General features: G+C 38.3%; 1 protein-coding gene across 4 annotated transcripts; it reads right to left on the reverse strand.

Annotated features, from left to right (window-relative positions):
• Positions 1 to 205: 205 nt before the first annotated feature.
• On the reverse strand, positions 206 to 23,919 carry LOC139969893 (gamma-butyrobetaine dioxygenase-like). Of its 4 annotated transcripts, none has more exons than XR_011793816.1 (8): positions 23,729 to 23,913; positions 11,262 to 11,548; positions 10,157 to 10,458; positions 9,161 to 9,266; positions 8,452 to 8,654; positions 7,167 to 7,327; positions 736 to 2,071; positions 206 to 677 (listed from the first exon to the last, which is right to left on the reverse strand). XR_011793816.1 is itself a non-coding variant. In XM_071975270.1 (7 exons), exons 2-7 carry the CDS (start codon positions 11,520 to 11,522, stop codon positions 1,896 to 1,898), a joined length of 1,209 nt encoding a protein of 402 aa, XP_071831371.1. In that variant the 5' UTR covers positions 11,523 to 11,548; positions 23,729 to 23,913; the 3' UTR covers positions 206 to 1,895. The 4 variants fall into 4 exon arrangements, 2 of the variants coding, with proteins under 2 accessions (XP_071831371.1, XP_071831372.1); XR_011793817.1 differs by lacking the exon at positions 206 to 677 and adding an exon at positions 4,928 to 5,114 and having other exon boundaries at positions 1,933 to 2,071; positions 23,729 to 23,919; XM_071975270.1 differs by having other exon boundaries at positions 206 to 2,071.
• Between the last annotated feature and the right edge of the window lie 1,740 nt (positions 23,920 to 25,659).

Genomic DNA, 25,659 nt, shown 5'->3' on the forward strand with positions numbered 1-25,659 from the left:
TATCCTGTTTAAATGACTTTTATTTCAGCTGACCTTAATTGATATTTGACCTCCACCAGAAATGTTTGGTTTCTTTTACTCACCAATGTCCTTTTTTCTACTTAGCTTAAAATTAGTCGAAGCTTGGCAAATGAGGATTGAAATCGTTACATGACAAGAAATTTGAAACAAAGTGTAAGACAGACGGAAAGATACATAAAAAACATTTGCTGGTTTTCGTAATTGCTGTGATATATTTTGCGATTCTCCTCAATATGTACTATTATAATTATAAAAGTGTAATAAACATGAATAAGGGCACCTCAGGATAATACAATCTTTGTCATGGAGATGTTGTCATGGAGATGTTGTCATGGAGATAAAGATAATGTTTTATTTTAGTGCAGCGCTCCCGTCACCACGAAATTATTGCAACTACTGCATACATAAACAGATGAAATACATCTTAGTAATCATTTCAATATCTCCCACCATGCACCCTTCTTTAACAAACACTCTTTGAGAATTTCTTAATGATGATAATTCCTTTCATCTAATTTCGCACTTCGAGTGAAAAGTTCAAAGTTTAAAGTCTTGTATCACTTGGCACGACTGTACAACATGTAACCCCTGCTTACTGGTAACTTACCCCACCAACACACCAAAGTGTGCACAATTCAAGCAGTCGCTCCCATACACTACACTTACCCCACCAACACACCAAAGTGTGCACAATTCAAGCAGTCGCTCCCATACATACACTTACCCTACCAACACACCAAAGTGTGCACAATTCAAGCAGACGCTCCCATTCACTACACTTCCCCACCAACACACCAAAGTTTGCACAATTCAAGCAGACGTTCCCATACACTACACTTACCCCACCAACACACCAAAGTGTGCACAATTCAAGCAGACGTTCCCATACACTACACTTACCCCACCAACACACCAAAGTGTGCACAATTCAAGCAGACGCTCCCGGGCACTGCACTGTTCCAAATCAACTTAACCCCTGGAGGGCTTCCATAGGCAACTTATATTACAAGGTACCTCGCAGGTCCCCATTTACACATACAGGTGAAGAAGTAGCCAGTCTATATTAACTAGTATAACATTCTTGCACTGCGCCCCCAATCCCACGTATGGGTCACTGCCCTCTCCCTGCTGAAGCTACCAGTCCGCCCTCCAACTTGTAGCTCAATCCAGTTCCTAGTACGTCCTTTCTGAGAGTTTTCCAAGTCAGAAGAACACTGCGTTCCTTTTAATTCATCTTCTATGAAACACTTCCATTTGAATTCCTTTTACGACTCTTGATAAACTATACAAAACTCTAACCCGAATCTCTTATTTTTCACTAATGGAAGACACGTGTTTTTTCTTAAATTTGATTTTAAAACCTGAGACAGGTATGATTGTTACTGAAATGATGAACAGTGTCACATACAGGACAAGCTATACGTTAACTGTATTTAAAAGCCGTCTAAAGAACTGAAAATGCTTTAAAGCAAAACGTGTTTAAAAGCCGTCTAAAGAACTGAAAATGCTTTAAAGCAAAACGAACAATTTTTGAAACGAAAATGATTTCTAATTTAACCAAAATATATGCATATATAATTTTAAATATATTTAGTTTCTTCATCAATGCAAACATTATCCTCTTTTCACAAATTAATTTAATTTGCTTTAATGTAAAAAACATCTTCGCTAAATTCCCTCCGTTGTATATTGCTTTCAAAGCATTCCCACTTTTACATGAAACATCATTATGCCCAACATTGCTACCCGAACATTAACGGTAAAAATGTAAGCTACCAACAATAATTAGTTAGATTTCATACCACTGCCCTTATAATTGTTCATACCGTAACTTCTTATAAATTTCGTGAATCTTTTTTCTTTATTGCGATGCTTTAAACTCGGAATTCACCCTCTTTGTTCTCTCGAAGAACCCGCAGTCGTGAGAATATTTCGTCCCATTCCAGATAACCGCCCTCGTAATGGCGAACCTGTTCGGCGCTGGACACGTCTACAGTAAAACCGGATCGTCCGTGCATGACTCGTGTGTTGTTAAACGTCACCACCTCACCTTGGAGACGAAAAAAAGGGGGCGAAAGAACGTAAAATTGTCAGCTTGTATTGTCATACTAACTAACTTTACAAAATAAACTGTTAGCATTTGCGTAAAATTGCACAGATTTGGTGTTTAATTCCTTCAAATTGACACTAAATATCGTGTGTACACATTATATTAGCTGGCGTTGAAGAAATGACAACTCCCTTGTTATTTAGACTAAACTAATTACAGGCATTTTCCATTGACTGAGCTTAATTGGTTAAGAAAAATGCTGCTAGGTATTTAATAATATTTTGGAGGCAATAACAAAGTGAATAATATCATCATTGTTTGTACTGGAAAGCTGTTTACCTTGTTCAGTTTCATAATATAAAACTCGTTTTATTCAAAATAAAATAAAAGTGTTAGCAAATTGCTTATCCACTAGAGAAGCCTGTGTAAGAGAATGTGTAAGAGTAAGTTGGCCTGGCGTTTCGATCCTAGCAGGATCTTCTTCAAAGGCTAAATGACCCTTTAGCCTCTGATGTCATTTAGCCTCTGAAGAAGATCCTGCTAGGATCGAAACGTCAGGCCAACTTACTTTTACACATTCGTTTTTATTCACAGAAGGGGAATAATATTTCCACAAAGAGTTGCAATTTTTTTTTGTATGATATTGACAGCTAAGCCATCATTCCATACTGGTATCCCATTTCAAGGATAAATGAAAAAGTAGATTATACTGTAATATGAAATTCAACCTTCTGATGAACACCTTCCATAATACATCCCAGAACAACTACTGCGATCTACTTTTTGAAAGAAGGGATGGTTTAGTCGATCAAAATATAGGTTAAAGTCCAATCAAACCAATTCTCAAGTAAGGGACAAGATATTGAAATGGGCTTTCATCTAACAGTGTGTTATATTTTTTCTCTTTAAGATGAGTGTTTCCATAGTAACGTGTCATCTTAATATTACTTTAAGGGAATGGTTACATTGTCTGCTACAGGACTGACTCTTTTAAGTTATTCTTAGACTGAATCAAACTATTTTCATGTAGGTATATACGAAACATTTAGGCACATAGTTTTTCTTGTTGCGGTTAACCGAGTATCATTTGCATATACTCAACTAACAAGACAAATTTGCATTACCCGCTATTACGGTCGTATGTGTGTATATGTATATATATGGTCGAATATATTCAGGTATCAACGGACATTATAAAACACGTATTATCAGTAAGCACATTCAGCATACATACAAGTTTCAAGGCATATTTACATATACTATAATAACGGTCGTATGCTTGTGTATGTATATAAAGTCGCATATATTCCCGTATCAAGGATAGTATCAATAACGCGTATCAGTGAGCACATTAAGAATACTGAAACATTAAGGAAGGTACCATCATGTGCGTATCTTGTCGTATATTTTAATAATGTATATATCAACATACGCTGTGAAAAAGCTGAAAAAAGGCAAATAAGCATATGCACAACGGGTGATGAAAGATGTTAATCGATTTGTTAATAACAGAAGCTTTACTCTTACTTATACAGTGTATAATTTAGTTGTATAAAGTTATCAGCCTTTTTCTCAGCATTGTTTTCATTTTTCATATGACATGAATTCAGTTAGAAACAATAGCCCGTTGGACACTATGATTCCTTGCTGAGATGTATATTAAAGTAGGCCTATTGGATATCATCACACAATATCATAATAATTATGCCCACATGTTCTAGCTATAAACGTACAACTGTATGCTGCAAGCTTGGATACAATCTGGTTTAAGTTTGTGGAGTTATTGCAATTTTACAATCTTGGCCCCGCCCAAAAAATTGGCCAAATACAATTTTTGGATGCTAGTCCCAAAGACTTAGACCTTCATGTACCAGCTATTAGACAACTGTATACCAAGTTTGGTTACAATCCCTCTTAAGGTTGCAAAGTTATTGCAATGTAAAGATGTTTACGTTTGACCACAAAGCCTCATTAATATTTATAACGTCGTAGCCAAAGGCGATAGGGCCCACCTTCTCACTATAATACATCTACATGGCAAGTATGACAAATATCCATCACTCCGTTCTTGAGTTATCGTGGACCCAAGGAAGTGTGACAGTTGAACATACACCCACACCCACACATGCACACGCCAACCTGACAGCATGAACCAAAAACCAAGTACCTGGTTTGAAGACAAAGATAATCTTACATAAACATAGGCGTAGGAGGCGGGGGGCTGGGGGCTGGGAGGGGCTGCAGTCCCCCCAACCAAAACATTTTGTGAAAATTCGGGCAATATGCTGAGAATTTTTCGGGCACCTACTGAAAGAAAAATAATTTGCAATGTGTTTTTCAATGGTTAAACTGATATTATTATTATCATCATTATTATTGTAACGACTTCCCCAATAAATCTAACCAATATGGAAGGGTAATAACACGGCAAATGATTGTTTGTTACAAATCAAAATTGGGCTCCTAATTTTGGGCTCCAAATCAAATTAGGCTCCTACTCTTATGTACATAATCCATGATTATACATTGTCAAATACCGAGCATTTAATCACTAATCACTAGCTCTGTCTTTGTTAGTGAAGTACAGAAATTTGTTGGTTGGTGTAAAAGTAACAGTCTGATGTTAAATATAAATAAAAGTAAGGAACTAGTGTTTGATTTTAGGAAAGGAAATATTGTCTACGATCATGTCATAATTGATGGCAAAGTAGTTGAGAGGGTAGAAAGCTACAAGTACCTGGGAACGTATATTGACAATAAACTTAATTGGAATGTTCACACTAAGGCTGTTAAGGGTAAAGCCTGCCAACGACTTTATTTCCTTAGAAAATTAAAACAATGCAGAGTTAATTATACCATCATGAAATTATTCTACCAGTCAATCATCCAAAGTGTCATAACGTCCAGTATTATATATTTCTTTGGCAGTATGCCGAAGAAGTACAGGGCAGAGCTGGAACGTGTTCGGAAGTTAGCTGAACGTTGCATTGGTTCAAATCTTCAGTCACTCTCAACCATATATGAAGAGAGTCTGTTGAAGAAACTAAAAAATATAAAAGAAGATCACACACACCCTTTTCATAGTCATATCATTTTCAACAGATCCGGGATACGATTACAGGTGCCCAATACTAAAACGTCCAGGTTCCGTAATTCTTTCTTACCTGAGGCAATACACTTATTTAACTCGCGTGCAAAGCGATTTGGCCACAGTGTGTGATCTGTCACTTGCAGCCCTCTGTGCTGCCTCTGTTACTGTTCTGGTTCTGCTTATTTAGTTTTATTCTCGTAGCTGTTCACTTATAGTGTACTTATTGTATGATTGTGTTTGTATTCACTAATGTTTTATGTTAACTGTCGACGGGATATAATTTCCGTTTTCTGTTTCTGAAATGGACAATAAAAGTTTCTATCTATCTATCTAAAACAACTTCATAAATTACTGGCTGCGTGGCCAATCCGGACCCTGGAGTATATCTCTAAATCTGCACTGTCATTACTGTGACATAGAATATTAACCTATCAGTCGATATGTTGATATAAATAATGGAATATACCGCTTACCAGCAACTACGTGCCTTAATTGATGACAAAGATACGCCTTACATAAACCATGACTTTACAATAATTAATATTCAGCTATTGCAGATGTTTACCGTGACAATCAAACATATGTTGTTAACAGTATCGGATTATTCCATCCAGGGTTTTATTTGTAAGCTTATGACGTGATGAGATTGATTACAAAAGTAGATAACAGACAATGGATTCATTTTAGCTGAGTCTTGAATAAATAAAATGAATAATATTGAGCTTTGTCCTGCATATACACCCTCGATATTACAGTTAACCATAAGGCGTTTGATCGTGACCTGCTACATGATAACTCTTATGTTATGATCTCATAAACAAGTATCAATATACTAACATTGTATTATCCAAGTTAATATATAAATATATAAAGCTAAATAAACATACCCGTTTCAGGGAGATCTGATTAAGAATTTTATGTTTACTGATTGATTTTCATGATTATGCACCCACACATGATTATGCACACCAACAACTATAGGCTTCTTGTACACATTAAATATGAGGTCTGCCCAAGCTTCCCTTCTTGAGATATAGTATTTACAAGGTCTTCACAATTTGACCCCTGGTGATCGACCTCAAATGACCGTTGACCTCGACCCAAAACCAAAGGCTTCTTGTACTCCATGTGGTTCATATATATGACATATGAAATCTGCCCTAGCTTACCTTCTTGCGGTATCGTGTTTACAAGGTTTTAACAATTTGACCCCTGGTGACCCACAAGACCTTAGACCTCCACAAAAAACAATAGGCTTCTTGTACTCAATGTGGTTCTTCTATACACACCACATAAGAAATTGGTCCGACCATCCCTTCTTCAAAGATCGTGTTTACAAGCTGGGCGTCACAAACGCGCACACATACACGCACGCATACGCCATCATGAATGCAAAGGTCATGACTATCATCAAATCCAAAAAATATGCAAGGCACCTTTTTGCATGTTTCGACGGCATTTACGGCGGTTGTATATCTGGAGGCCTTGAAAGAACACCGTGCTGCACTTTTTGCAGCATGTTCCAGATAATTTATTCTTCGCCACCTCAAATAATAGTCACAAGTCACACTGTCCCCTAAACTCCGTACCTATCCCTCCCCCTCTCCAGTTTCAATCCTACACCCCCCCGCCCCCCGCCCCCCGCCTGGACAGCCAAGACATCACATTATGTTTCACCTACCGTTAAAAGCACTTTAAATAGTTTAATTTTTTATAACCCACCCACCAACACACACACATCGCCCATTCCCACATCTATTGATATCTGCAGATAACATACTCATCGATGTGTATGTTAAAGAAGTTATAACCATAAATTGACCAAAATGCTTTAGATTCTGCTAGATGTGCTTTTTTTGGATCAATCTTTGTTTATCGCAAGTTTTCAAGGTAATATAAATTCAGTAAGACTATTGAGACTGTCAGCAGGGAAGAATAGGCTACGTCTCTACACTTCACTTACCCTACAATCATTCTTCTAAGACACTTTAAATGTAAACTCACCATCTCTTAGTTTAATGCTGATGTTGTGTTTGTACAAAGTCTGATGGAATAGCTTCATAGCTCGGTAGACATCTTGCACTTTGTCAACTGGAACATCCAGATAGGACGCCCGCACTTGGTCGTTGTAGTAAACCTGTTTGAAATTGCCTTCACTGTCCTCCCTGCAGACAGAGAAACACAAGCAAGATTTACTCTGATCTCTCTCGATATACACGCTATCCCAGTGGCGGAGCGTCCATACAGTCAGGGGGTGGCGGATGCCCCCCTGTCGGACTCAAATGGACTGCTGGCGCCCTTTTCAGCTTTTTCCCTCTTTTTACTTATTCGCGATTATTGACTTTTTTTATTGTGCTCTCATCTACCTATTGACATTTGTCACATTTTGTTGGCGATGACACCTATTTGTTCTTCGTTTATCTGCAAATAAACAAGGCCCGGAAAGGGTCATTTCCGGCGATCTAAGGAGTATCTTTACTCAAAAAATGTCTGTACGCTCCACGCCAACATGTGGTGGCGCTCCGCTTAGATAGTGTCGAAAGCGCCTCTAAAGACCATTCTCGCCCCCCTGACCAATACCCCTAGCTCCGCCACTGCGCTATCCTACTCTCTAGTTAGATGCATACATCTGTTAAAGGGCTTGACTTGTTGCAATACACATAGACAGAGAAATATCCAGATGGTGCTTTGTAGTAGTTCACTATTCTTATCACGCCCTCTACACCCAAGCGCCATGCATATCAGAGAAAAGTCAGAGATTATCGGCCGTGCTGCTAAGTGCTGAATAAATACACCGTTTTTGTGTATGTGTTAACATTATTTCAACATCCACGAGCCGTAGACCTTGTATTTGTAATGTATAGTAAAGTGGTATTCACGCATACTGTAAATGTAATTTCATGTAACTATTTCATGTTAATTCATGAAACTCAATAGCGATTTTAAAAGCTGTTCGCGAAACCAGTCTGAGAGCCACAACACCATCAACCATTGGCTGATGTAGGTATCAGGGCATCGACCCGGAAGTGGGTCAATGGGGGCGCACTGCTAAAACGTTATCCAAGTCATATGAGTGTAGCAGATGCCTCGTCACTCCCAATAGGCCTACGCGGCAAGTTCCTCTCGGCAGATCAATCATAACGTAATGACCAACCCCTAAAGCCCGTACCCCTCTTCCCAAAGTGTCCCCTATATTCCTAGTGGCAAACATTCATTAAATCATCAATGAAACGGAATTTCCTTTGCAAATGTGATGAGTGAATATATTATGTTGCAGTGCTGAACTTACTCAAACATAGGTCTCCCTTTAATCAGGTGATATTCAGCCACGTGATCGGTCCCACAGTTCCGGAAGTAGATGTTAACGGTGGTAAGCAGTTTGTACTCTGCTGGGTATTCTTTCTTAAGAATGAGGGCGGCGTTAAAGGCGTCTGCGAATTGGTTGTCACCACCTGTAGATTTGGTTTGCCGAATACAATGCAGCATTTGAACCTGCAAAGCGGAATCAATGGTTTATCAAAGGTTAATATCTATTAACCCTCAGAGCATATAATTGCTGGTTAGTAATAAGTCAAACTTTATCTCTTTAGTTTTAATGCATTTTTATCAATCACGACAATGATTATGACGCGGATTGACAAACAGTATCTCCATGGAAACATGCAATATCAGTTTATTTACACACAAAGGCCCGTATAATGAAAAGGAACATACGGGTAAACGAAGTAGCAGTGATAACTGCAATAACTACGGAAGCGTAAAAGGGACATTGCATTGACGAGTTACCAACTTGACAAAACGACAATTTTCTGCAAATTGACGAGTTGTCGAGATGGTAACGTGGCAAAATTCAGAAAATTGACGTTTTGACGAGATAACGGATCTCGTCAATGCAGCAATTTTCTGCAAATTGACGAGTTGCACACTTACTACCATCTCGACAAAACGACAAAATTCAGAAAATTGATATATATATATATATATTGAAATATTCTTACTCCAGGACAACAACCATAAAACGGTAGATCGACATGGAGTCCAAGCTCTGCACTTGTGTACGCCAGGCTGCTGGTGTTAAACTTGGAATACACTTGGAACTTCTTCCTGTGAGAAATAAATGAAGAGAAGGGGACACACCTCATAACGAATGTGAAAAAATAATTTCTAAAAACTAAATTCATCTTTTAGCATTCATGATAAGGCTCCCGGCCTTTATGGAGTTTAACAGGCACCGCCCCTCGAAAATAGAAAGTTGGTATATTACCTGGAGGTGTTCAAGGGGAAGTTGTAACCTTATAGGGGACCCTTTCATCTCTAGCCTGCCTCTAGGAAGATGCTTCATTTGCATATTGCGTTATAATCCGGTACATGGTCATAAGTGGACTGTTAGGTCATATTAGAATGGGTAGTTTAGACGGAACTTTTCCAACCCCCTTTCTTACGGATTAAAGAGGAACATGTATTAAACATTCTGGTGAAGGTCTGTGTTGAATTTTTGACTGTTATGTATCAGTTGGTATGTCTACTACTGAGGGCGCTAACCTAGTAATCAATTGTTTGTTTAAAATAAACCAACTGTATTGATAAACACTAGACGATGATTATTTGTTGACATGACCTTAAAAGTTGAATTTTGTTTCAGAATTATTACAAACAACATCAAAATGCTACAATTCCATAAGTTATAATTTAGTGCTTTGTGAATGGCTCTTCGTACTAGTTTAACAAATTCAACCGTCCGTATGTTTTTAATATATAATAATAATATATTTAAGATTATTCTTTAGTATCAATGAGATCCATCAGACATGATAAGATAATTTAATAAATGCAAACAACAGACTCTTTCATATGACTGGATTAGCCTCGAGCTCCATTATTTTAATACAACGCATTTTAACGGTCGAATTAACCTAATTGTTATACCTAGTTCGCATTCTTATACATCTATGTGATGATATATGCATTCTAATTTTGTTGACGTAAATCCTCACCCGTAAACAGTTTCCCTTAGGTAGGCCACCCTCTTCCCTATGGCCTCCACCGCTCCTGGCTTTGTTGGTGCGTCTGTTAATACGGCTAAACCAGTCTCGTGGAGAGTTCTCAACCAATCAAAGAGAACCTCGTCGTTGTTTATGATGTCACCGAATTTGAATCTCGGAATCTTATCAGCCAGCTCAGCTCCCCAGGGTTTCGACTTTAAATCAGATATTGGGTCGTGGTTACCCTTGTCGAACTGGTGATTACGTAGCCAAGTTGACGGGTATTCCCCGACGTGGTTATTCGGCCACGTGATCTAAGGTATAATATGATAAACATATACCATTTCTTAAGTTGACATTTATATAGATCATGAGATATGGATAAGAGAAGAAATCGATGTTGACATCATATTTTATGTATTTTGTATGTCCGTTGAATATGGATCAGTTGTATAACAATAACGCAACGAAGGGGGAAGGGAAAGGGGAGGGGGAGGGGGAGGGGGAGGGGTACCCCATATATGAAATGTTACAGCCAGGGCAAAGAAAGAATTTGCACTCACGGGTGAACTCAATCAGGGCAAATGGGAGTCGTGGGCAACTTTTCAACGTAGGCTAAACTTCAACTTTTGCAGAAGAAGCAAATCTATATACATTTTTAGCCTATATATATGACAACTCAATATCATCGCAGGTAAATCTTTAGTGCTCCGTTTGGGATTATATATCAGGCTTTAAAATGTCGTGTCGTGGGGCTGCAACTTTGTAAATCATATAATAATCCTAAGGAGATTATAATTCATTTCATATATTTAAGAATATAGCAATCACATTAATATTGAAACCAATGACAGCGTTCTTTCCTTATTAGAACTTCAATATTTAGATAGCAGAAAACAGATATTGTAAACTGATGTTCATCAACAATAAATAATAACTACTGAATATATATATATATATATATATCAGGATATATTAAACATTCCAAATTATCGATATTGATCTGTTTTATAAACGAAAAAGGGCATGCAGTTTGAATAGAGAAGAAATTCAAAGGGGAAAGAGATGCGAAAACCACGAAAACTAATATTTGTTTTAACGTGAAAATGATTGTTACCTTTAGGAGGGACCCGTCTTCCGTGATTTCCTCTTGAGTTGGTTTCACTTCCGGGTCGAGGTTGGCCATCAGAGCTAAGCGCTGGTAGGATGATGGATGATAGCATGCTGAACATCTACAATTATCTTGCAGCCAGACGAAGGGATACTTTGAGCTGTGGCCATCTTTCCAATGAACAGTGTACATGGAATTATAACTATTCCGCCCACTAACTTCAACCAGCTTTTCAGAGCCTTCCTTGTCGCTGGAAGACCGACCCATGTTTGTTTTTGTTTTGTTGCTCTAGTCTGTGTCAAGTAAAGATAAAATAGGAAAACCGGGATACCATTATTACTAAAGATAAAATAATTCCAATCTTTCCTAACAGTGCATGCTGATCGGACAGAAATGTCAGAAATGCACGGAGGAATATCGAACATATAAACATAAGAAATATCATCATCATCGTCACCATCATTGTCATCGTCATTATCGTCTTCATTGACGTCATTGTCGTCGTCATCCTCGCCATCGCCATCATCATCATCATCATCATCATCATCATCATCATCATCATCATCATCATCATCATCATCATCATCATCATCATCATCATCATCATTAATTTTATTATCAGTGGCAGAAGTATCATTATTATTATTATTATTATTATTTTCGGCACGTGACTTTGATTTTTAAGGAAAAACCACAAAAGTTTCCTCACAACTTCTCTACAGAATGAGTCCTCTGTGGTATACATCCCGTAGTTACAAGACTAAATTGATGAGGGGATCGGCTACTCAGTGCAGGCATAAATGTTAATGTTCATCCACTGTTTTACAATTCTATAATAACCCAACCAAAACATGTCCTGTTTACTTCGTTTAAACAACAGAGCAATCCTATAATGACATTCAATAACATTTGTCTTTAACAAATTTGAAATGAATTATAAACATTTTTATTTATTTTATTTCTTATGTCAGTTTCCCTATAAAGTTGCGTGTTTCATTTGAGGAATTGGTCTTTGTCTTAGACTAAGTAATCCGGGTTCTTTAATTTATAATACCCGGATGTTGAAAGGGGTCATTTCTCAAAACTAAAAAGTCGTATAAATAAAACTTAGACTAATACCAATATGTTCTACAATTGTCTGCAACATTTCAAAATTTAATTTGTACCTATAGTCATCCGTAGTATTATGCACCAAACACAACTGTGGTTCCATTGTGTACGTATACTAAAATTATTGTGTACATTCTATAGGACCTTTATCCTTCTGTTTAACCCCTGCATTGTTGTGTACATCGTTGTGCCAATTTGCAAGCATGCATGTGTTGCTGACATGACTGTATACGGAATGCCAAATGTATCAAAAATGTCCAAAACTATATAAGCATGTCCAAAAAAATATAAGCATGTCCAAAAAAATATAAGCATGTCCAAAAAAATATAAGCATGTCCAAATTTATATAAACATATCGAAACTAATATAAGTATGTCCAAAAATAATATGATCATGCCCAAAATAATATGAGAGTGTCGAAAAATTATATGAACATGTCGAATGTAACTGCTAACTTCAACTTTTTAGTGAACATTTTGGCATCTGAATTCACGCCATCTGTTGCAAAATATCCAAAAAAATATAAGCATGTCCAAATTTATATAAACATGTCGAAACCAATATGAGTATGTCCAAAAATAATGAGAGCATGTCCAAAATAATATAAGAGTGTCGAAAGACTATATGAGCATGTCCAAAATATAAAAAAGTGTCGAAAAATAATACAAAAGTCTCGAGCGTAACTGCTCGATTCAACTTTGTAATGAACAGTCAGGCGTTTGAATTTTACGCCATATGTTCCAAATATCAAACTTTTTATTTTGGTATGCTGAAAACAAAAACACCATATCCAGCGTAACTTAAGACGATATACAGTTCATCCATTACCGTATTAGTATGTGTGTTAATATTTTAATGATATTTCGATCAAGAACGATTTTATTTTCGAGGAAATATTAGTTGAGTTGTTTCGTAGCGCGAGTGATCAACCTGGCCCCAAGGTGCTGTAACTATCAGTGAGTTTAATACGAAGAACCACTGTGTCCAACATTCCACGCGGTTTAATCAATAATATGTAGTTGGCGAGTTCTTCCCACGTTTCCATCTTGAAATTTAGTTAAAAGGTGAGAGTGAAGATTAAACGTTGAATACCCCTAACCTAGGCTTATTTTTTTTTAATTCTGGGCTAGTGTCCGACTTCGCCTGGTAACCGTAATTAAGTGTCACAATTTTCCGTTAAAAAAGTAACACAGTATAGTAGTTCATTTTCACTGCCAACGTACGCATGTGTGATAACTACTGTACGTTGTTAGCGCTTGTGCATGTTGTACGTACTTTCGCACGTGAACTTCTTTGCCTTCGCAACAATATATGAATAATCTCAGCACCTCTAGGCAGGGCGAAAACACTCACATCACGTAGGGATGTAAAAAGGAAAAATGTTAGGTGATGGTCTTGTTTTTACATATTTTGAATTATTTGCGTCACAAAAACAGAAGAATGTTTCAATAATATATTGTCATAATGATAACCATTGTGTCAGTTGATACAAATTACCTCCAAAGAAGGTCTTGTAAGCTAATTTTTTTCGACATACCAATATAAAAGTTCGATATTTGAAACATTTGGCGTGACTTCAAACGCCAAAATGTTCATAACAAAGTTGAAGTTAGCAGTTACACTCGAGACTTTTATATTATTATTCGACACTCTCATATAATTTTGGGCGTGCTCATATTATATTTTGACATACTTATATGTGTTTGGACATGCGCGTATTATTTTGGACATGCTCATATAGTTTTGACATGTCTATATAAATTTGGACATGCTCATATAAGTTTGGACATGCTTATATTTTTTTGGATATTTTGCAACATATGGCGTAACTTAAAACGCCAAAATGTTCAATACAAAATTGAATTAGGCAGTTACATTTGTCCCTCTTGTATTATTTTACGACATTCTTTTAATATGTTGGACATGCTCATATAGTCTTTCGACACTCTCATATTATTTTGGACATGCTCTTATTATTTTTGGACATACTCATATTAGTTTCGACATGTTTATATAAATTTGGACATGCTTATATTATTTTGGACATGCTTATATTGTTTTGGACATTTTTGAAACGTATGGCATGCCGTAACTGTATCATCGGTTTAACCAGGGTAGCGACTCCCTGTAGTGTTGTTACCATATGCCGTGAATATAGCGCAGCATGCTAGCATGTGATTGAATAACACCACACAGTAACCCTGCAGACAAGGAAAGGTGAAGTGGTTCCGATGCCAGCACATATCCATGGTGTGGTAAGCTGCCCATGCATGTTAATATTCATGAACTGGTGCACACCAAAATGAATAGAGATTATGTATTGACTAATGCAGCAACATATAAAGGAAAGTACCAGATATCAATTATCATCTTGCCAAAAGTGTAATTGCTGGCAAGTACATCTAAGCCTAGTGATCACGCTATGTTGCCTTTCTGTGACGTCGTTTTTGGGATGTCGAAATGGTCATCAGGAAGTTATGTCTGTTATACAGGGTAATAATAATTCATTTTTCGAATGTAATTTCAAGTTCATCCGATTTAAAATGTTCGACGTGGGTGGCAACAGGTATGCAGTTCCCGTGGTCGTTGTAAGTGTTATAAGGTTTTTAAAATGATGACGCATTTTGAACAGTCAACATCAGTCTCCATGGGCAAAGTTAGATGTTCATCTGTGCCTGAATGTCCCGATTATGTGATTATAAAGAAAGGCCTATGTCATTTTGATGTTTAGGGGGGGGGGGGCTGTGTGCGAGGGTAGGAGAGGGGAGGTTGGGAATATAGTGATGGGACAGGGCCCAAAAACCATCATAGCGTATTGAAGCAGAGGTAAGTAGTTAACTGCGTTGTATTTTTTCAAGTGTGCGAATACGTTCATACTGAGCATGTGTTAATGTAATTAGTACATACGACCTTTACTGCTATATTCATACACGAGCCACATAAGAAGGCGAACAAACGCGCGACAAAATCTACAATCACTATAATGGAAACTGAGGGCTTCGATGAATAAACGTAACATAAAGTAAATCATATACGCGTAAGTTTTTATTAACCGCCTCGTTAGCAACAATCATTAAAGGTGGGGGCGCTCGTATACTTCTAGAAATAGGGGGCTTTGATTTCAGTGGTTTTGCGTGTCACCCTTTACTCACATGACTTTTCTGAGTGGTCACCTGATCGTAGCTGTACCTGGCTGTGAACGGTATCGTGTTGCAAGCTATGGCCGCGGGTGATGTACGTTTGTTTACTCATGGAGGTGTTTTTACCTCCATGGTTTACTGTACGTTGGTCAGTGTTGTGGATATTCAAGTTGATAGGTAGTTAGCACAGTGTTTTCGTACGTATTTTGAATACAGCCAGTTTGCAGTAACACAGTATCGAGATTGTAATTTGACGCACGAAAGGTTGCTAAACATGGAGGCGTATTCCGGAGAAAGTAAAAGAACGTATCTGAACAAAAGAGATCATACATACGACAGGGGCAAGCACTTTTCCCAGACTTTCGTTAACAGGTCGTGCGACATTCACAAACCGTTGGATCTGCAGCTATTGATACATCTGCATCTCCAGATTGAGATCAATTGCTTTCGTCCATTTTGTTCGATAGTAGCTATGACTGTGAAGCAGTCGCTTGGCCACCCTCTAATTCAAGGCGGGCAAGGTTGGGGAAATTCGATCAAGGAGAAATATTCAGCTTTGTATTATTGTATATAGGCCTACAAGCAGTAAAGGACGGCGAAGCCGTCAATCTACACGATTTAACAAGCCGGAATAGTTGCGGATTAACAGCGGGTACAAATATCTGTATCGGTTTATTTATACTTGTGTTTATCTCCGTTGGCAAGGGGGGATATGATATTGAACGTGGGGAGGGTGTGTGTGGGGGGGGGTGGGGGCTGAGGAGGGTCCCCTTTGTAGTGTCGAAACGATGCTACATTTTACGTCTATCTTCGTGTATCACATGTATATATAAAAAAAACTATCGACACGATCAATCAGTCCTGTCTCTCACCTCCTCTCATGCACTGATATATTTCCTTCCCTCTGTTTACCCTGTATTTTTTAATTTGCCGACTCCCCTCCCCCCCCCCCAATCCCCCCAAAAATATATGTTCACAAGGTTGACAATTCTATAGTCCTAAGCTAAACACACTTGTTGTGGTGAACGTTCACTATACCTGCGGATCAAGACGGATCCCCCCACCCCGTACTTCCCAGTTTCAGGATTCGGCAAATGGAAGATTATTCGGAGTTTTCCCAAGAGCTAAAAAATAGTTCTTTGTGATGGTTCAATGATCTTATAGTCAGGCATAGGCCTGTGTTCCTCCTGGTTGACTAGAGCCCGTACGCCTATATGGTCACACAATAGTATAGAGTATGATCCATGCAGACAGCTAGTATTTTTTTTTTTTCAATTCCATCCAATCTCAGTTCAACTCTCGGACAATTTTTGGTTGACTAGTATCAAATTGAGAGTTTTAATTCGAGTCAGTCGTGATGAGGTGCAGGGGTAGCCCCGTGGTGGGCTGGGTACCCCCCTCCCACCCTCATCCCCGTTGCCGACTTTTTGGCATTTCGTTGGGAGCCTTTCGGAACAAGAAGCAGGATATTCAATTCTGGAGTACAGTAGTTCAGTGGAAATAACTATTAATTTATTGTTCATTTCTTATTCCCTTTTTGCCAAATGCCAATCATTTCTGAAGAGGGTGGAGCCGCCTTATGGCAACGTCTTTTACTTCCCTTTTACCGTTCAAGTTTCGTTATTTTTAATTCGGTGCACCGGTTACGAGGATGGGGTGCAGCTAGGGCAAGTGCTCTGTGATCGCCTAAAGGGCCCGTGGCCAGAAGCCCAAATATAAGTAAATTTACATATTTATCTATATATGATATATGACAAAAAATACTTTGTCTTTCCCTCCTGATATAGAACTAAAATGCATATATAAAAAAAAAATACAGACTGTGTCTATATATAATTCATACCTAAATTGAATGAAATACCAATTGTTCACAAATGACGGACTTGACCATACGTTTGATACCCAATGTTGTAATCACTTCAGAAATTTTTTTCACTTTGTATTTGCGTTTTTAGTTTTGTGACACGAGTCAATGTGTATCGGACTTATATTCACTATTAGTTTCTTGAGCTGTAACAAAATGTCGACTCCCGACTTCGGTTACAATATTTCAAATACTTTACTCAGGTTAGTACAAGAATGGCGCATCTGTAAAAGTTTGAAATACACTGGTTTTTTACAGTAAAATAGCATTAGGTTACTGTACTTCTATAGGCTAAACTTTTGATATTCGTTAAAGCATGCACAGCTTTCCTAATGGGTGAATCAACTACGAAACCAGGGCACCCAAACCGGTCGGACTTCGACTGCTCACCATGTAGGCATAAAAATAGTCAAACCAGGGAGCTGCTAGAGTAGCAGCTCCCTGGTCAAACTACAGCCTACGCCTGATGCAAAACTCGACCATAACTGTACAGCCCACTAGTCTTGAACAGTTCTGAACGTATAATCAAACTACTGCAGAGTTTTGTATCACACAACACACACGAAAACGCGGTGTAATAATTTACCGCATACTACTGGCACTGCCATAGACAAGAAACTATGCAGGAATTTCGTCAAGGCCACCGCTTCAGGTAGCCAAACCCGTTTATTGCTTATTAGCAGTAAATACGGGATTGCTAAGAAATTACGAGACAACAGCGACGAACCGGTAGAGAGTAGTATTTATATTATTTTTGAATCGGGTGGTGTGAAGGACAGAATTTACGAGGAATTTACGAGCGAGCCCACCTTTAAATATACTACATACATACTGTACACTATTGCAAATTGTAATACCATGAATCTGTCATACCTTGCCAATATCACAGGTTGCAAGTCCGACGTTATATAAATACAAACAATATCAATGGTGTGTGGAGTCTTATCAGGGAGCTGCTACTCTAACGCAGCTCCCTGGTCTTATAAACAAACAAGTCGTTGCTATACCAGTGTCCCCGTTGGTAAAATCCTACATGACACAGCGCTGATTTGCGTGTACTGTGAACTTAACACCGTCATTGGTTATTTAGCATACAAACGTTGTATTTATATATTGTATGGATGCATTGAAGTGCCGTGGGAAAAAATAAATACAAAATGGCTGGCAGACATCTGTGGTTATAATTCTATAGATATCATTGCGGAAAAACCATGCTTTCTTGATGATATCTACAGTAGGCTATGAATTTGTTCAACTGATTGTTGCCCGTATATACTTGTAAATGTCTGATGTTTGCATGGACACGATAAAAAGTTTCCTCGGAATCTTAAAACAGTTATAGTCACTAATTAATCCAGCACCATTTTGGAAAGTTTGGAATTTTCGTTAACCATCTACTTTATACTACTTTATAACGAAACATCACAGAAATTTAACGGACTTACTATTATTCATACTAGTTCAAATTAAAAAAAAAATCACCTAACGACTTCTTCACTTCTTCTCACTTGATCTCAGGTTAGACTGTTTGAAAGTTTCCATCCCCGCCCCTCCCCCCCCCTCCCCGCCCTACCTATGAAAGGTGATAACGGACCGCTGGATAGCTCAGTTGGTATAGGGCTTGAAGACCTGAGGGTCCGCAGAAACCAGTTCTCGTCAAATATGTCTTAACAAAATCATGATCATCAGGATGACCTTTCGTTTAGATTTTATTATTTAATTAATTTGTACTCTAACTTGGCCTCAGAATGTGCCATTTGAAGTCTTAAATTGTAGTTATTATTTGAGTGTGTGTGTGGGGGGGGGGGGGGTTGGGGTAGAGTGGGTAGGATTCTAGCTAAACACACACTTCAACGACTCAAGGTTAGGGACTCAGTCGTGCAGGACCCCCCCCCCCCATCCCCCTCTCCACCTTTGAAACTATGTGCACTGCATAATCACAATAATGGATACACTGCATTTATTGAATGTGAGGTTTACCCTGTATGGAATAGTCGTAAGATGTACCGGTTTATCAGTGATACAACAATGAGATTTATAGGCCTTGCATATGCCTTGTATTGGCCTTGTATAGGCCTACTGGCGAAGCAGCAATTCGTATCTTTAAGCCTACCATCCAGTGGTGTCGCCAGGGGATGGCCTTGGGGGGGGGGGGGAACGTGCCCTTCCCAAAAAATCGTGCCCCCCACCGATGCGATTTGTAGTGTTAACAAAAATACTCAAACAAAAGCTTTATCTACAGTACCTCTATGATTAAAAACATAAATATCGGACAGACTTAGCCCGAAATTCTTGAACGTAAAGTTACTTCAAGTTGCAAAATAAAGCACCAGATTGCATCTACGGACCAAATTTCAGTCATTGATTTTTTTTTTCAAACATTGTCCCCCTAATTAAGTGATGTGCCCCCCCCCCCCCATCTGCCTATCAACTTGCACATAAAGGGGTTTTTCAAAGGTGTTGTACTAATTAAGGAGAGAAATTAGACCTACTGTATATGTATAGATTAAAAACTTACTATTTATAGTTTTTACAGAAGACTTTAAAGAGACCCTAACTTTTAATAATTGTAATCAACAAGACTTGAAAAACATTGTAAAAGAGATCGACTTCATGATTATGGTAGTGCGCGTGCGCGCTACAGTATTGGCATTACTGGCCAAGTGAACAATGCCTACATGACATGAACGTTGAAACTTAAAGTTTCATATAGTCTCTGTACATTTGTAGTTTTAGAGGCCGCCCAAAATATAACACCATGTACAACCGAATAGTTCTCTCTAATACTGCAAGCACTCCATGCACGCGCACTAAAATACTATTTAAAGTCAAATGCAGTTCTATTTCTTATTTGATTTGTTATTGTTTCCAGATACATAAGTAGTTACATCCGGTTTCTTCTGGTAGAAACTGGAATGAACTGGTTATTTCCAGTTTCTCCCATTCCGAACCCTATAGGTTAGCAAACACAATGCACGGGACTGTTGTATTGACGTGCACATTGTGAGGCAAATTCAAACTATAACTTAGGTCTATATTAGTAACTCTAAATGGAATATTGTGGTAATAATAATAATTATAAGAAACTCCAAATTCCCACGACTAATTTAGGTAAATGACCCGAATCTTTGTGGGCAGTTGCGTGCTTGCACAAGGGAACAGGGAGGGACATGACCAACCTCACCAGGAATTTGTCGAGGGGCGAAAATGTAGGCAAAATATCAGAGCCGTAGATTCGGCATTGCAAACTATCTAAGTGTAGCGACACCATGATTGTCGCGAAGCGTACAAGACCATTTTGGCTGAAAATGCCTCCCAGATCGCTGGAAATGGCACTTCCCAGGCCTTGTAAGTTGCATCTTAGCATTTTCTCTTTTGAAATTACTAGCGATATCATAAAAACATTAAAAACAATTTTAAAATAAAGTAAAGTATAAATATGCTCAAGAGGGGCGGCTGCCCCCTTCGCCCCCCCCCCCTTGGCTACGCGCCTGTAATTAGCTACCTGAACAACACACAGGTGGTCAACCCCGACGAAAGTCCGCATTCAAACTCAGGTCATCACTGTACATAATGCTCTGACGACATCCAATCACATTTGAACCGCATTAAGGATGCATTTCTTTCAGTATTCAAATTTGTAATAAATAAGAAATACGATCTGCCGTATTTGACAATGCTGTCGGAAATTTCCAGTCAGAAAGAATTTTGCTATGTCTATGTCATTTAGAATGTCAGAACAGTTTATTTGTATACGCTGCTCACCATACCCACTGCAGAGACCCTAGTACGTATAGGTGGTATGTGTAGGCAAACACAGTCTTGTACTTTTGATTGTTACAACTCGCGATCGGCTGTGAATAAGCCAGTACTGAGATACCAACAGCTTATGATTACGTAACAGTTCAAATGGTAAGACTGTGAATAATAGGGTCACTCGACAGCATGCTTACACATATGCATACACTCAGGGACGTAGCTAAGGCCTGATGATTGGGGGGGTGTAGTGGCTGAAATTCCAACTGGATGGGTTTTGGAGTCAGAAAATTCCGACTGCTGCCTTGTACCCCCCCCCCCCCCCGCACTCATCGTCAACGATACGGTCAGTGTCAGTCAGACACCCCATCTTTCGCGACTGCACTTTTGTTCCGAACTTTTTTCAATACATTTGTACCTTATGGGGCAAAGTTTTTGCTTATGTTGATGGCACTTTTAAACTTCCGTAGATTAGCATTGAGTGTTTTAATTGTATACAATAGAGACAATGTATATCCCAACGTCGTAGCCAGGAATTTGAAAAGGGAAGCACTTTTTGCGATTGATATGGGGGAGGGGTCTAAGGGGAGGGGGTGTCCCCCTCCCCTTTGAGATTTTTTTGAACAATTGAAGGTCCTTAGATGCGATCTGGTGCAATTTGTTGCCAGTTTCATCATTATCATATGATATCATATTATCAGCAGATTTTGTTTCCTGTTTGAATTCTTTTACATGTTCTTTTACATAATATATCAGAAAGACAAACATAGTGCTCTTTTACAATTTTTGCAGAAGGATGATTCTTGTTTATTGTCCAATGTCTGGACTTAAATACATTTGACGAACTTAATTGATAGACAATATAAACTTTCATATTTTGTAAGACAGCCAGATTTGCAGTGGCCTAAAAAAATATCGTTATCTCCGTGTATTAACAGTGTAATAATTATTTATAGGAAGTGCGTATCACGTACGATTGCTAGCTTAGCTTCATAACATGCTGTTCGTGCAACAACTTAGGACGAATCATAGAACGGATGAGAACGAACTTGTCGTCGTCGTTGTGCATACGGTTCGTGACATTCCATCGAGTGAGGTTAGGTAGGCAATATGTATTTTATTACGCAGTGGCCAACTGTAGGTTTGAAATAGGCTGTAGGCTAAATTTATCTAATTGCATCTGCCAAACTAAGTAAGTAGTTAAATCAGTAGGCCTGCATGTTATTACGATTGTAATCGAGTTAACGGAGTTGACGAGTATTCAAGATCAAAAGAGCACCGACAAAATACCATGCTAAAAAACAAGTTTTTAAACATTTTTTTTCGACACTCAAAGGGGGGGGGGGGGAGAGCAGTCGCTCCCCTGCTCCCCCTGGCTACGTCCCTGGTATATCCTGAACTTACTTTAAGCTAGCGAACAGGGTCGACCCACCCAATAACAAAATTAATACATAAATTTTCCGAAATGAAGCTGGCGAACGTTGTATTTTTTTTTAGAGTATTCAAAATCATACGAAGTTTTGTATGGTGGAGTATAAGGATCGCGAGATACAATTTCTCAATGTGACGAGGAAAACGTGGTAAATATGACTGATTAAAGGTCAATTTTGATCGAAAATTTTATGTCACTCACAAATTACAAGAACATATGAAAATAAGAGTGCGACAGTCAGAAAAATTAGAGCGCGACAGTCGGAAATTCCGAATTGAAGCTGGCGACAGTCGGAAATTCCGACAGTCGGAAATTCCGACTGTCGCACTCAAATTTTCCAACTATCGTCATTTTTACCAAGATTGGGGGGTGACACACCCCCCACACCCCCCCTCTAGCGACGTCCCTGCATACACTATAGCGTTGTAACTCCAAACATCGATCGATATATGTACTAATAATATTTCTTCATTTTCTTTGCAATGGAGGATGAAATATCCATCTATAATATTAACACGTTAGAAATTCTTCCAAACCCTTCAGATGGATGAGCGGTTCACATATAGCCGCGTTTGGTACACACAAACACACGTATGTACTGCACGTTCAAATATATATACCCGCCCCTGGATAGAGCGGATATTATTCCCGACGGTCAGGCCTGCCTATACCAACGCAGTCCTCCTCCAATTCACTACAGCATTAATTATATGTTACTTAATAACATAAACTACCCCATGTACTGCGAGCGCACGTAATTAATTGAACAACAATGGCACGGTATGAATGTAAACACAAGTGATCTAATGGCCAGCACTACTTTACTGTTTCGTTTCATCACATTATATATTTGATCCAATCACAATAACAGTATACCATGGAGCTATAAGCAGATGGCCCCATGAGTCTACAATCAACAAAGTATGAAAACACAAAGCGGATTAGGATGCACAAAAGGAAACCAAATTCCTGTAGCTCTGAGGCCTGTACACACAAATCTGGCTTGACCACTGAAACAGTACACTGTACGCGTCTTTATTAATGACTTTGTGCCGAGGAGCGTTCAGTATGGCTCGCATGAGCAACTCGGGTAGATATTCAATCAAACAGGGAACTTGTGTGATATTTGCTATAGGCAGGGAAGATCGTTTTGCTAATACATGTACTTACCGTAACAACTCGGCGAACAGCAGCTAACCGATGCTTGTGACACGCTAGACCGAGCTAGACTGGCATGTAGAGAATGTATCCCAAGGACCAATGATACATATGTAAGCCGTGTGCAACAGTTTTACTGTAGGGCTTGTATAGCCAATGATATTTGTCCTTATCGAGTCCAGTGTCACCCTTATCTGTTTGTCTACGAGGGTTTGTTTAATTGAATACAATCGCATACATAGTTCTAGTACCAGGCAGCTAACCCGTACGTATGGAAAGCCGTTTTAACATTTAATAAGGAATTTTAGATATCTCGAAATAATTTCAGATATCTCAAATTAAATTACAGATATCTCCAATTTATTTAAGATATCTACAAATAATTGCAGATATCTTAAAATCAATTTCAGATATCTCGAAATACCAGGGAATTTCAGATATCTGAAATTGAATTCGAGATATCTCGAATTCAATTTCAGATATCTCGAATTCAATTTCGGATATCTCGAATTCAATTTCAGATATCTGAAATAGAATTTTGGATATCTCGAATTCAATTTCAGATATCTCGAATTCAATTCCAGATATCTGAAATAAAATTTCAGATATCTCGAATTCATTTTCAGATATCTCGAATTCAATTTCAGATATCTCGAATTCAATTTCAGATATCTGAAATAGAATTTTAGATATCTCGAATTCAATTTCAGATATCTCGAATTCAATTACAGATATCTGAAATTTCCCGATTAAATGTTAAAATGGCTTTCCATACGTGCCATTTTAACATTTAATCGGAAATTTATGCATATGCATTTCAGATATCTCGAATTCAATTGCAGATATCTCGAATTCAATTTCAGATATCTCGAATTCGAATTGCAGATATCTTGAATTCAATTTCAGATATCTCGAATTCAATTTCAGATATCTCGAATTAAATTTAAGATATCTGAAATAGAATTTCAGATATCTCGAATTCAATTTCGGATATCTCGAATTCAATTTCAGATATCTCGAATTGAATTTCAGATATCTGAATTAGAATTTCAGATATCTCGAAATCTATTTTAGATATCTCGAATTCAATTTCAGATATCTCGAATTCAATTTCAGATATCTCGAATTCAATTTCAGATATCTGAATTAGAATTTCAGATATCTCGAAATCTATTTAAGATATCTCGAATTCAATTTCAGATATCTGAAATAAGAAACAATTTCAGATATCTAAAATTCCCGATTAAATGTTAAAATGGCTTTCCATACGTACGTGGTTCTACGTGTTGACAGTGACAGATGTTAACTTTATAGTGTTTGGATAATTTTGCATTAGCGCCCTCACTTAGTAAGAAAACCCAATAGGATTTAGAACACGGCTCAAAACAAAACCTTTTTCCGATAAACGAACCATTCCAGTGGTTTAGTAATTAGCTATCAGGCATTGGGGAGGATAGGGTTTAGGCAGGCAGAAACTTCCCTAAGCTAAACTCAACTCATCACTGGATAGCCGACACATACATTGTGCGTTCATGGCACCTTCAAGTTTCCGTATCACACACTGGTAAACTATGATCGCAAAATGCACTAGTATGGGAGGTCTGAAGTGGTGTAAAATTGCCTCAAAAGCCACCACAGGCGTGTGCTACATAACAATAGTGGCACATGTTTCTGTGGCCCTCTACCCACACGGCTAAACTGATTTGTTATAATGTACAGTGTAGTATCAGTGACTTACTGTATTTGTTTTCACTATTCAGTATTATTTGTTGATATCTCGAACTGATTCGTTGTAGCTAATAACCTTGTCACGTATATAGTTACCTCCGCTAAGCATATAGACGATCACATTCGGAGAAGAGGGGAGGGGGGGGGGAAGGGTTGGTGGGGAAATTTCCACATTAAAGAACTCATCTCATTGAGTCACCTGTCAGGAGCAGATT

The sequence above is a fragment of the Apostichopus japonicus genome, chromosome 7, assembly GCF_037975245.1.
Source record: "Apostichopus japonicus isolate 1M-3 chromosome 7, ASM3797524v1, whole genome shotgun sequence".
NCBI classification, from domain to species: Eukaryota; Metazoa; Echinodermata; class Holothuroidea; order Aspidochirotida; family Stichopodidae; genus Apostichopus; species Apostichopus japonicus.

Excerpts from the sequence above, each read along its gene's own strand:
- LOC139969893 (XM_071975270.1), bottom strand. The coding sequence starts at position 11,522 with ATGGGTCGGTCTTCCAGCGACAAGGAAGGCTCTGAAAAGCTGGTTGAA. Across the intron at positions 7,328-8,451 it reads AAAGGGAGACCTATGTTTGA|GGAGGACAGTGAAGGCAATT; the intron begins GTAAGTTCAGCA and ends CTCTGTCTGCAG. Across the intron at positions 2,072-7,166 it reads CAGCATTAAACTAAGAGATG|GTGAGGTGGTGACGTTTAAC; the intron begins GTGAGTTTACAT and ends TTCGTCTCCAAG.